The following is a 12,795-nucleotide window of genomic DNA, read 5'->3' on the forward strand; positions in this document are numbered from 1 at the left end:
GGGGTAGGCGCAGCGGAGGTGATGGCAGATTCCACCTTTTTTTTTTTTTTTTTTTTTTAAAAAAAAAAAAACAAACTAGACCAACAACAATCTAAACAACGAACAAGACGGACAAACAAACTGATACGAATCAAGGGCAGATTAAATCCCAAAGGATCAAACCTGCTCTGATACCAAGTTGAATATCAGAGTGCGGAACAAATAAGACTATAAAATAATAAGAATTTTATTGAACAAACTGAGAATGCCGAGACGGCTACAAAAACCCTAGAGACTACATTGTGACTAACTTATTCTCAAACTAAATTACAAGATCTATTTATAGAGCAATAAACCTAAGAAACCCTAATGCTTAAATGCCAAAAATACCCTACTACAAAATCAAATCAAATCTTAATTAATTTCCTAAATAAACCTAATAAATTCCAACAGATTTTACTAGAGCTTGAGCTGTAATCTAAAGCGATGCAGCGAACCTCGGTAGTGGACAGGGTTTGTAGTATCATACACCTGGCCATGGGATGACGATCCTTTGAAATAACTTGAACCATACAGCGTGGAGTCGCCATGGGGATATCGCACTCCAGGAGAAGAATGTGAGAGCGATGCAGCAGGTGAATGGCGGGGTGAAGCACTTAGTAATGCAAGCGGCATTGATGGAGAGTTTTCGTAATACTGGCTGTCTATCGAACGAAGAATGGCGTATGGAACATGGGGTTCCAGAAAGCGTCTTGGAAGATAAGGAGAGATCTCACAAAGTTGGTCTAGGAAGATTAGCTGTGCTACAAGATGAGATGTGTGAAGAAGAGTTGAAATCATTAGCAGCTTGCACGGGTGAATTAGGAGAATCATAGAGAATGTACATGACTCGAGTCATAAGCAAGTAAGTGAAATTTTGTCATGACAATCTTTACGTGCATTCAAATCACGAACAAGTGAGAAGAGAAAAATGAACTTACCGGTTAGTTTCACTCCATGAATCCAGTATAATGCCTGCAGAGAATTTGACCAAGAGCTGCATTGTCGATTTTATGCTTGCCTCAGCCGACGAACGACTTTGCATTTCAGAGTCCCCTGTATCACAAACAAGCACATATGGGAGGACAAACTAGTACGGCAACAGATTGTAATGCCAATGAAACAGTCTTTTCTTTCTAACATGCCAAACAAATTATTAATACTTTTACTTTCAATAGAAAGGGTTTTGTATCTAAAAAATTTGGTGTCTGCAACAAATTATTAATACTTTCACTACGTTTGTTGCAGACATGATTTCGTATCAAGTAAATTTGGTGTCTGCAACATCTTTTGTAACATCTGCACTATTTCTCATAGAAAGTTTGACAAACTATGTGCAACCTGAATTGACGAAAAAAAAATGAAACCCAAATACTCATTTTCTAAACTCTAAAACATTGAAATCAAACGATTTTTTTTTTCACAAATTGATTTATACTTTAGTTGAAGTATTCAAAACTTCAAAATCACCATCTATCGATATAATAATAATAATAATAATAATAAAATAAAAAACTTGTTTTTCTTTATAAGAGTTATTAGGATTTTAGCCAGAATAAATGTAGAATAAAGAGTGATGATAGGTTTAATTATAGGGGTGGGTTTATTGATAAATTTAAGTTTTATTATTAATTTTATATTGTATTTGATGGTAATTATACAATATGATAAAAAAAGATAATTAACATTTAAATTTTAAATTAAGTGTGGAAAGAAGTTACGTGGATTCAAATAAAATTTTTCAAATAAATATTCCCACATGTTATTAATTACGTCACTATTTTAAGGATGCAATTCTGATAACAATTAACAAATTCTAAGTACTCTATTTTCACAGAGAAACCAACCTGTCCCCCAGTACACAACCTGGCGCACGTTAGCAGAGCTCACCGAGTCCCCAAAACAACGGGTATGATGAGTAGTGAACTCCAATCCAGCAAAGCCAACAAACCCTCCGCCCCTTCTTCCACCTCCCTCGATGTCCTCCACCGCAAAACCCTAACCCAGTTCCTCTCAATGGCGCGAAAATCCTCGCTCCTCAAGCAATCCCTCGCCACCATCGTCGGTGTCCTCGTCTTATACGCCTTCCTCAACACCTTCCTCACTCCCGCCGCCACTTCCAAGCTCGAGAACGCCTTCCCCTCCTTCTCCTCCGTCGCGTCCAATTCGATCTCCTCCGACGTGTTTGCTACCGTGGAAAATCAGCTTAATTTACCCGGAAAGCCCGTTAAAGTGTACCTCTACGATCTCCCTAAGCGGTTCACTTACGGAGTTATCGAGCATCATTCGCTGGCTCGCGGTGGCCGGCCCGACGACGACGTTTCGAAGCTCAAGTACCCGGGTCACCAGCACATGGGTGAGTGGTACCTGTTCCAGGACCTGCTCAAACCCGAATCGGAACGGGTCGGTTCGCCCGTTGAGAGGGCATTGGATCCCGAAGAGGCAGACTTGTTCTACGTGCCGTTCTTCTCGTCATTGAGCCTGATTGTTAACCCGGCGCGACCGGCTTCCGGGTCGGAGAAGCCGTTGTACAGCGACGAGGAGAATCAGGTGGCCTTGATTGAGTGGCTGGAATCGCAGGAGTACTGGAAGAGGAACAATGGCCGAGACCATGTGATCATGGCTTCGGACCCCAATGCTCTGTACAAAGTGATTAACAAAGTCAAAAATTGTGTACTGCTTGTTTGCGATTTTGGGCGGTTGAAGGAGGACCAAGGATCGCTTGTGAAGGACGTGATCGTGCCTTACTCTCACCGCATCAACACTTACACGGGCGACATCAGCGTCGAGAATAGGAACGCCCTATTGTTCTTCATGGGAAACCGCTTTCGAAAAGACGTACATTTTCAATTTCATACTAAATTTCTTAACTTGATAATTTTTGTTGGTTATTATGATAAACTATCTTGTTGGTATGTTTGAAATGCTGCATTTTTATTAAGCATTGTGTGATTGCTGCTTGCCATCTGTGTCTGTGAATTACGGATTTGAATATGAAATTATGAATCAAGAAACTTTATGGGGGTAAATGTTTGCTATTAGGATCAGTTATCTGCCTGCCTGAGCTAATGTATGATTTGGGGCTTTTTTCGTGTTTGTGCAGGGCGGAAAGATACGTGATTTACTTTTCCAATTACTTGAAAATGAAGAGGATGTTATAGTAAAGCATGGAACCCAATCCAGAGAGAGTCGACGGGCTGCTACACATGGGATGCATACGTCGAAGTTCTGTTTGAATCCGGCTGGTGATACTCCATCAGCCTGTCGACTTTTTGATTCTATAGTTAGTTTGTGTGTGCCTGTGATAATCAGTGATAGCATTGAGCTTCCATTCGAAGATGTTATAGACTACAGAAAGATAGCAATATTTGTAGAATCCAATGCAGCTTTAAAGCCAGGATTCTTAGTCTCAATGCTGAGAGGAATCCCCACTGAGAGAATTCTGGAGTACCAGACAGAGCTAAACGAGGTTAGTCCAAAATCTTTGTATTTTGGGATTTGATTTGCCTTCTCTTTCCGTTTTTTATTATTCTGTTATAATTCTTGTTCTCTTTTTTTTTGAACTTTTATATTCTGTTTCAGCATTGTAAGGAAGCTAAGGTATATAAACACATGAGCATACGTAGGGAAACTAATGCAAACTGATACAGGATTTGTATCTCATCTGTTAGACCATATATATGAGTGTGTCTGAGATGTAAACCTGTACTTAAGTCCTCACTTTTTGAACTGGAATGGTTGCATCAATTTCTGTCTTTTGTTCACTTCGAAAAACAGAAGGGGGCAAAAAATAGTTGAGTTGTCGTGCCTAGTGTCACGGGCCATGTGTTAAAAACAAAGAAAATGCCCAAGACATCATATATCTAAGCCCATGAAGCCATGTCTTCATGGAAGCTTTTGGAACGTCCCGGAGAAATCAAGAACGTGGCGGAGCATTCAAGATAATCTTAGGGCATTCCGGAACATTCCACACAAGTGTACATATTTAAGCCTCACCTAGAATAATCTAGATTAGGCAAGTTGTATCTAGAGCTATGCTAGATATTTTTGGATGTAAGTAGGGGATTCTAGAACCCTCCATTGAGGAGGTGACTTAGGCCTATAAATAGGAGGTAAGGCCATTTGGCCAAACCATCCAAGAATTGTAAGCAATTGTAAAGTTCTCTTAACTTTCAATACAAAGCTTCCTTTCTCCCATCTTCTAAGTGATCTTAGCATTCTCCAAGCAATCTTAGCTTTCTTTGTGATTCGATCCGGGGAAGCGAGGCTTCGAAGGCTTACTTAGCTTGTTCATCGAGGTATTCAAGTCTAAGTGCCGCACGGGCGGAAGGCTTAAAGAGTCATCCCGTGACAGCTGGTATCAGAGCCAAGCTCGTGAATCACTTGAAGGAAAGTAGGATATGGCAAGTGGAGAGATGGTGTCCGGAGTCTCCGATCTAAGGGAGCGTACTGCCGAGGTCCAAGACGTTGCCAAGAGCAAGCCAAAGTTAAAGGACTTGCAAGCATCGATGGAGACCATGGAAGAGCGACTCGAGAAGGTGGAACGAACCATACTCGAGTTCGATACTCGACTTGATGAGGACGTTGTCGGCAAGGAGGAAATCCAAACCATGGTGGACAATGGTAAGGATGAATTGCGTGGCTTGGTGGAAGGGCTACGAGATGAGCTCCTTGGCGCTCTCAACACCATGGCAGACAAGATGCGGAGGGAAGTCCAGGTTCACCTTGACAACATAGAGGCAAGGTTTGTGGCGCTTCAAGAAGAGATAAAGGACACAAGGGAACTTAAGGGAGATGTGGCGTTTTGTAAAGAAGCAGTTGTGAAGCAATTCGTGCAAGGGCCGAGGGAAATCAAGGCGTTGGACTCCAAGGTAATCGACTCCTTTAAACCCAAATCCTATAATGGGAAGAGGGAAGCAAAGGAGCTCGACACATTCATGTGGAACGTGGAGCGATACTTCAAGTACCTGAAGCTTGAAGATGACGAGTCCAAAATCTCAACGGCAACCATGTTCTTAGCTGACAATGCCCTTATGTGGTGGCGTCGTCGGAGCATGGAGATTGAGCAAGGTACGTTCTCTCTCACCACTTGGGATGAATTTAAGAAAGATCTTATGTTGCACTTCTATCCCCAAAATGCCAAGTACGAAGCCAAGGAGAAACTAAGGTGGCTCAAGCAAACGGGGAGCGTCAAAGACTATGTCAACGCCTTCGTGAGCTTGTTATTCGAGGTGCCCAACATGTTAGAGGAAGACAAGCTCATGTACTTCATGAGTGGACTGCAAAATTGGGCAAAACTCGAACTACAAAGGAGACACGTGCAAACATTGTCTTATGCCATTGCCGTTGCCGAATCCTTGATTGAGTTTAAATCAAGCCACCAAGGTGATTCCAAGTCCACGGGGAAGAGGGGTAACCATGAGAGAAGTGGGGGAGAACATAAGCCGAAGGACAAGGCCGAGACAAGCAAACCGAAGGAGAAGAAAGCCGATAAGCATGACAAAGGCAAGGGTAAGTCTTGGCAACCCACTTGTTACCTATGCGACGGCCCTCACATGATGCGAGATTGCCCACAAAAGAAGGCCCTTAAGGCCATGGCCTTCAAGGAAGACAAGGCCGAGGAGAGTAACGATGCAACGATGGGATGCATCCGTCTACTGAATGCCATCCAGACAACCCTCCCACAACCTAAGGCTCAAGTTGGAGGAGGATCATTGTTCGTCGACGTCAAGACTGGTGACAAGACGACGCGTGTGTTGGTGGACACGGGAGCAACACACAACTTCATGACGTCGGAGGAAGCCACAAGGCTTGGCCTCCGAGTCACAAAGGAGCCTGGTAGCGTGAAGACGGTAAATTCCGCCGCCACCCCCATTGTTGGAGTTGCGCGTAATGTGCACGTAGACATTGGCACATGGAAGGGAACGATCGACTTCACCGTAGTCAAGATGGACGACTATGGCGTAGTCATTGGGTTAGAGTTCATGGACAAGGTACGAGCCTTTCCCATTCCCTTCTACAATATTTTCTGTATCCTGGCCGACGGAAGACAACCTTGCCTGGTGCCATTGGAAAGGCAAGCCAAGAAGTGTACCCAGCACTTGTCGGCAATTCAATTTGCCAAGTCTTGGAAGAAAGGCGAGGCCACATTTCTTGCAACCCTAATGTTGAATGAAGGGGAGGAGAAGTACGAGCCTTTGCCAAAACAAGTGGAAGACGTCCTTATGGAGTTTGCGGACGTGATGCCTAAGGAACTGCCAAAGAAGTTGCCACCAAGGAGAGAGGTCGACCATGCGATTGAGTTGGAGCCTGGTGCTAAGCCTCCCTCCAAATCACCTTATAGGATGTCGCCACCCGAGTTGGAGGAATTGAGGAAGCAACTCAACGAGCTACTTGATGCTGGCTACATCCAACCCTCCAAGTCCCCATATGGTGCACCCGTCTTGTTCCAACGCAAGAAAGAAGGTAGCCTAAGGTTGTGCATCGACTATAGAGCATTGAACAAGATTACCATCAAGAACAAGTACCCACTTCCGTTGATCACCGACTTATTCGATCAACTTGGTGAAGCAAGGTACTTCACAAAGTTAGATCTTCAATCGGGATACTACCAAGTGAGGATAGCCCCTGGAGACGAATCGAAGACGGCGATGGTGACCAGATATGGAGCGTTCGAGTATAAAGTCATGCCATTTGGTCTGACCAATGCCCCTGCAACATTCTGTACATTGATGAACAAGGTATTCCATCCTTATCTTGACAAGTTTGTCGTGGTTTACATTGATGATATCGTTGTCTATAGCAAGACATTGGAAGAGCATGTCAAGCACTTGCGCATAGTGTTCAAGACCCTTCGGGAGCATGAACTCTATGTCAAGAAGGAGAAATGCTCCTTTGCCACAAAAGAAGTAGAATTTCTTGGCCACAAGATAAAAGAGGGGAAACTTATGATGGAAAAGGGCAAGATCAAGGCCATTCAAGAGTGGGAACCGCCGACCAAGGTACCAACACTACGATCCTTTCTGGGGCTAGCCAACTACTATCGAAGATTCATAAAAGGGTATTCAGCTATAGCGGCACCCTTAACAGACCTTCTTAAGAAAAACAAGGCATGGGAATGGACGGACCGGTGTCAAGAGGCCTTTGAGAGGTTGAAGAAGGCCCTAATGGAGGAGCCTGTACTAAGGTTGCCCGACCTTAGTAAGCCATTCGAGTTGCACACTGATGCTTCCGACTTTGCCATAGGAGGAGTGTTGATGCAAGAGGGACATCCGATAGCCTATGAAAGTCGCAAGCTAAACAATGCCGAGAAGAGGTACACGACCCATGAAAAGGAGATGACCGCCATCGTCCATTGCCTTAGAGTTTGGAGGCATTACTTGCTTGGTACCCCATTCGTCATCAAGACGGACAACGTTGCCACTAGCTACTTTCAAACCCAACAAAAGCTCACACCTAAGCAAGCAAGGTGGCAAGAGTTCTTAGCGGAGTTTGATTACAAGCTAGAGTACAAGCAAGGAAAGGAGAACGTGGTGGCCGATGCTCTAAGTAGACGAGTAGAGTTAATGGCTACGGTACTCAAGCCGCAAAGCCATCTCTTGGGCCGTGTCCGAGAAGGTTTGTCACATGACGTCCAAGCCAAGAACATTGTGGAGTTTGTCAAGGATGGGAAGACAAGAAGGTTTTGGCTTGAGGACAGCTTGCTATACACCAAGGGCAAGCGGATCTACGTCCCAAAGTGGGGAAGCTTAAGGAAAGAAATCCTTAAGGAGTGCCATGACTCAATGTGGGCAGGACATCCTGGCACTCACCGCACGTTGGCTTTGGTGAGCGATGCTTATTATTGGCCACAAATGCGGGATGATGTAGATTCATACGTGAAGACTTGTCTTGTGTGCCAACAAGACAAAGTGGAACAAAGGCAACCGGGAGGACTGTTGGAACCACTTCCCACCCCATCAAGACCATGGGAGTGTTTGACCATGGATTTCATCACACATTTGCCCAAGTCTGATGGATGTGGATCTATCTTCGTCGTGGTTGATAGATTCACCAAGTATGCCACTTTCATACCCGCACCCGTGGAGTGCACAGCCGAAGTAGCTGCACGCTTGTTTCTAAAGCACGTGGTGAAGTATTGGGGTGTTCCGAGGAGCATAGTCAGCGATCGAGATGCTCGCTTCACGGGTAGATTTTGGAAGGAGCTCTTCAAGCTACTTGGCTCAAAGTTAGACTTCTCCACAGCTTTTCATCCCCAAACTGATGGACAAACGAAGCGGGTTAACGCATTGTTGGAGACTTATTTGCGGCACTATGTTAGTGCCAATCAACGAGATTGGGCTAAGTTACTTGATGTTGCCCAATTCTCTTATAACTTGCAACGTTCGGAGTCGACGGGGAAAAGTCCGTTCGAGTTGGCTATAGGGCAACAACCCTTGACCCCGAACACGGTCGTGACTGGCTACACGGGGAATAGTCCAGCCGCTTTCAAAACCGCTAAGGAGTGGCAATTAGCCCACGAACTTGCTCGAGCTCATTTGGAGAAGGCTTCAAAGAAGATGAAGAAATGGGCGGATCGTAAGCGAAGGAATGTGGAGTTCCAAACTGGCGACCAAGTCTTTGTGAAGCTCAATGCGTCTCAGCACAAGAGTACTCGTGGCTTGCACAAGAGCTTGTTGCGGAAGTATGAGGGACCATTCCCTATCATCAAGAAGGTTGGCAAAGCCGCTTATGTTGTGGAACTCCCACCCCGCCTCAAGTTTCACCCGGTGTTCCATGTGAGCAACTTGAAGCCTTATCATGCAGACAATGAGGAGCCAAGCCGAGGTGAGTCTCATCGAGCACCCCCTTTGATGACGGAGGCATTTGACAAAGAAGTGGAGAGCATTGAAGCCAAGCGTGTCGTGGTGCGACCAAGACAACCAAAGCATGTGGAGTACTTTGTCAAATGGAAGGGGCTACCATACTCCGAAGCAACATGGGAGAAGGAGACGTCCTTATGGCAATATAAGGACTTGATTCAGACATTCGAGAGGCAAGAGTCGACGAGGACGTCGACGGCTTAAGTGGGGGAGGATGTCACGGGCCATGTGTTAAAAACAAAGAAAATGCCCAAGACATCATATATCTAAGCCCATGAAGCCATGTCTTCATGGAAGCTTCTGGAACGTCCCGGAGAAATCAAGAACGTGGCGGAGCATTCAAGATAATCTTAGGGCATTCCGGAACATTCCACACAAGTGTACATATTTAAGCCTCACCTAGAATAATCTAGATTAGGCAAGTTGTATCTAGAGCTATGCTAGATATTTTTGGATGTAAGTAGGGGATTCTAGAACCCTCCATTGAGGAGGTGACTTAGGCCTATAAATAGGAGGTAAGGCCATTTGGCCAAACCATCCAAGAATTGTAAGCAATTGTAAAGTTCTCTTAACTTTCAATACAAAGCTTCCTTTCTCCCATCTTCTAAGTGATCTTAGCATTCTCCAAGCAATCTTAGCTTTCTTTGTGATTCGATCCGGGGAAGCGAGGCTTCGAAGGCTTACTTAGCTTGTTCATCGAGGTATTCAAGTCTAAGTGCCGCACGGGCGGAAGGCTTAAAGAGTCATCCCGTGACACTAGGAAGGTCTTCTACACGGTAAAATCATGACATCTTACATACTCTGAATCCTCTCTGTGGCCACGCTGAAATTCTCGGTTACTTTGTGGAAAGTTGGTGTTGATGCATAAGAGTTTTACAATTGAAGTTTTTATGCATGTTATGTGACCGCAATTTGGTGTATGAAAATGGTACAAAATTACTGTCATCTATTAAGTAATTACAGTGCACAGGTAATGCCAGTGGAAATTACCATTCCGTACTAATCTGAATTTCGTGATTTAGGTGAAGCATTATTTTCAATATGGAGAACCAAATGGAACAGTGAATGAAATCTGGCGCCAGATCGCACAGAAGCTCCCCTTTATCAAATTGACAATCAACCGCGAAAGGCGACTTGTCAAGAGGGATTCAAATGTGCTAGACTGCTCTTGTCTCTGCTCAAACCAGACCGGGATTATAACTAGCCTATGATGCCACTTTCATCGATGAGAGAGAACTCTCTCTGTCAGTCATATGGATCTTCATATATAGATCAGAAAGCCTTGGATCGACCATTAGCCATTAATGATTCGCTTATGCATCTTCGGAAGAGTGATGAGCAGTCGCTACTTTGTTCTAAGCTGCAGCTTTATGCGGGTTATAGCAAGGCTGAATGACACACGCGGTTCTTTCTTTCACAGATGGGGGTTTTCGATACCGGAACCTTGTACAATTTGTTGTACTTGCAGATACTGTTGTGGTCATGAAGAAACAGCGGCTGGAAATTAAATTAAATTACTTGTAACTTGTAATTCATTTGTACATTGGTAGATAATAAAAATCATGTTTGTTTCATCTTTTGTCTTGCCTTGCATTCGTAAACACGTCGCGATCTCAGCCATTTGTGGCAACATTCATATACTGAAACAAAAGAGAACCATGTTTCCAGTTCAGTCACATTATCAAGACATAAACAAACAATACACAAACTGAGATTGGTAAAAGGCCTCCGGTTATTATCTCTTCTGGTCGTTTCATCGAAGTGTTCTAACATCCTGCGTAAGGAACTCCCCACAACACATTCATCATATCACATGAAGATTAAAATTTGTGGGTGTGCCATCAGCTTCAGATCTTCAACCAGGCGGCCATTTCAGCTGTCTTCCGCCAAGGACGTGCAAGTGGAGATGATAAACGGATTGACCTGGAGGGCGCGAGACCATGAATGATTGAACGACAAACTACGCATTGCACAACCATGAAAGGAAGGCACAGAGATATGGGGATGGAAACTTACATGCTTCTGCACCATTGTTGATAACCACACGAAATCCGTCAAGAATACCTTCTCTCTCAGCCACAATTTTCGCAGCATGGAGAAGTTGGCCTAGTATTTCCGTGTGCCTTAGTTCAGCCTGCAATGACAGAATGTGCAAATCAAACGAAAGCGTTTCCACTCTGCAGACTATGAACCATTTAAAAGTGCTACGCATAACACATGCTTTGAAAAGTATAGGGTCTTAACAGGAAAAAAGTAACTGGTAAAAACAAAGATTGATGATGGAAGAAAAGGCATGTACGATGGCTAAAAAGGGCCATAGATTACCTTTCCCAGGCTGGTTAATCCATCCCTGAACTTTGGGATGACTAAAACGTGAACAGGAGCCTGTGGATTGATATCACGAAATGCCAGGACCAGATCATCCTCATATACAATGCTTGATGGGATTTCCTTAGCTATGATCTTGTCAAATCTGCAAACAAGGCGGAAAACTTTGATAAGAAATCATTGTTTTAACTGTACTAAATTTCCATTCAGCTTTTACCCATTTCAAATTTTCAGTGCAAACTGCGAAGTAAATAACGTTTCAAAAAAAAAAAATAACGTTGCAAATTCGACAGTAATGATTGTGATAAGTTTTTTTTCCATGAAATTTTGAAAAAAAATAAGAGATAAAATCAATGAAGATGAAAAATAAGAATATTGCCACTTTCTCAGTTGGGAGAAAATTTCCTCAGTAGTTCCTTCCAACTTAGCACCGACTTCCCATGTTTTGACGGGTTAAAACTCAACAAGTTCAATTGGAAGTTCCAGACTCAAACGGTATGCTATGAACTTGAATGTGAGATCAAACCAGTTTAACTATGTGAAGGAATCGGATGATACATTGTTGGAGCTCCAGTGTCAGCATTCACTGCAGCTACCTTTGCAGCAGCCTCCTCGTTGTTTGTAGCGCTAACACGGCACAGGGATCTAACAAACATACGGGACAGATAGTTATATACTTATATTCAAGTCACCAAAGGACAAGCACACCAGACATTGAAGTTGGTTTCAAATGACATATACATAACACCTTCAAATGAACAGCATATTAATATAGTAAGATTATAGAACTTCTTCAACAACCGATCATCGCGTAGGTCATTTGCAGCTAAACAAGAACACAACTGACAATTAGATTTGGCACCGGGTAAGCATTTTGAATCAGATAAAAGTATGAGACTTTCGACCAACAAACATCTTGAAGAAAGGCCAAAAGTTTACCAACGTCAAACAGCAGCCCAACAGTAACTTACTCTACAAAAAGGCTTGTGCTTGTGGCACCTCCTCAAACAAATCCAAAGGGCCATCTTTCACTCATCCTTACTTTTTCAATTAAAAAATAACAGATACCCAGGTGAAGATTACGGTGAAAGCTGAGAATACCGCAATGAAATTTGAGAAATTTGAGAAATTTTCGATTGAGAGAGAGAGAACCTGCGAGAGTGGAGAGGAAGAAGGGAAGTTGTGAAATTGGGGTTGGAGGCTTTCACTGTCACAAAAGCTCTCACAGTTGTTGCTGCACAATTCCTGTTCCAAAATTTCAAAACCAAAAAATTCTAAAAAATATACATCCAAAACCAACATAGTGATCGAAAATTACAGATATAAACAAGAACAGCAATAAATTAAAAACACCTAAACAGAGAGAAGGAGGTGACTGCAGCAGTAGCCATTGGAATTTTCACTGCCTTTCGAGACTCAGGTTTTTAAGCTCACTCTGCAATGCAATACCCACAAAAGGAATTTCCCAAGTAAATAATTAATTAAAATTTAACATATAGGAAATTGGGCTGCATCTGGACCGTCCAAAAAGACCAATAAAAGTCTCATCCAACGGCTCTGATGGAGTCAAGGGACTATTCTTTCACAA

General features: G+C 43.4%; 2 protein-coding genes across 2 annotated transcripts; one reads left to right on the forward strand and one right to left on the reverse strand.

Annotated features, from left to right (window-relative positions):
* The first annotated feature begins 1,805 nt into the window (after positions 1-1,805).
* Positions 1,806-10,453, forward strand: LOC103435286 (probable arabinosyltransferase ARAD1). The gene is made up of 3 exons (XM_008373671.4): positions 1,806-2,856; positions 3,122-3,487; positions 9,902-10,453. The coding sequence occupies exons 1-3, from the start codon at positions 1,930-1,932 to the stop codon at positions 10,088-10,090; spliced, it is 1,482 nt and encodes a 493-aa protein (XP_008371893.2). The 5' UTR covers positions 1,806-1,929; the 3' UTR covers positions 10,091-10,453.
* LOC103435287 (14 kDa zinc-binding protein) lies at positions 10,378-12,794 on the reverse strand. The gene is made up of 6 exons (XM_017332223.3): positions 12,561-12,794; positions 12,360-12,452; positions 11,766-11,852; positions 11,205-11,352; positions 10,896-11,013; positions 10,378-10,802 (listed from the first exon to the last, which is right to left on the reverse strand). The coding sequence occupies exons 1-6, from the start codon at positions 12,596-12,598 to the stop codon at positions 10,735-10,737; spliced, it is 552 nt and encodes a 183-aa protein (XP_017187712.1). The 5' UTR covers positions 12,599-12,794; the 3' UTR covers positions 10,378-10,734.
* Between the last annotated feature and the right edge of the window lies 1 nt (position 12,795).

This window comes from Malus domestica, chromosome 05 (assembly GCF_042453785.1).
Source record: "Malus domestica chromosome 05, GDT2T_hap1".
Taxonomy (NCBI): domain Eukaryota; kingdom Viridiplantae; phylum Streptophyta; class Magnoliopsida; order Rosales; family Rosaceae; genus Malus; species Malus domestica.

Bases quoted from the DNA above. Each gene is read 5' to 3' on its own strand.
- LOC103435286 (XM_008373671.4), top strand. From the start codon at position 1,930: ATGATGAGTAGTGAACTCCAATCCAGCAAAGCCAACAAACCCTCCGCC. The intron at 2,857-3,121 runs GTACATTTTCAA...GTGTTTGTGCAG, and splicing joins GAAACCGCTTTCGAAAAGAC to GGCGGAAAGATACGTGATTT. The intron at 3,488-9,901 runs GTTAGTCCAAAA...TTCGTGATTTAG, and splicing joins ACCAGACAGAGCTAAACGAG to GTGAAGCATTATTTTCAATA.
- LOC103435287 (XM_017332223.3), bottom strand. From the start codon at position 12,598: ATGGCTACTGCTGCAGTCACCTCCTTCTCTCTGTTTAG. The intron at 12,453-12,560 runs GTGTTTTTAATT...ATTTTGGAACAG, and splicing joins ACCTCCTTCTCTCTGTTTAG to GAATTGTGCAGCAACAACTG. The intron at 11,853-12,359 runs GTTCTCTCTCTC...TATGTTTGTTAG, and splicing joins CTTCCTCTCCACTCTCGCAG to ATCCCTGTGCCGTGTTAGCG.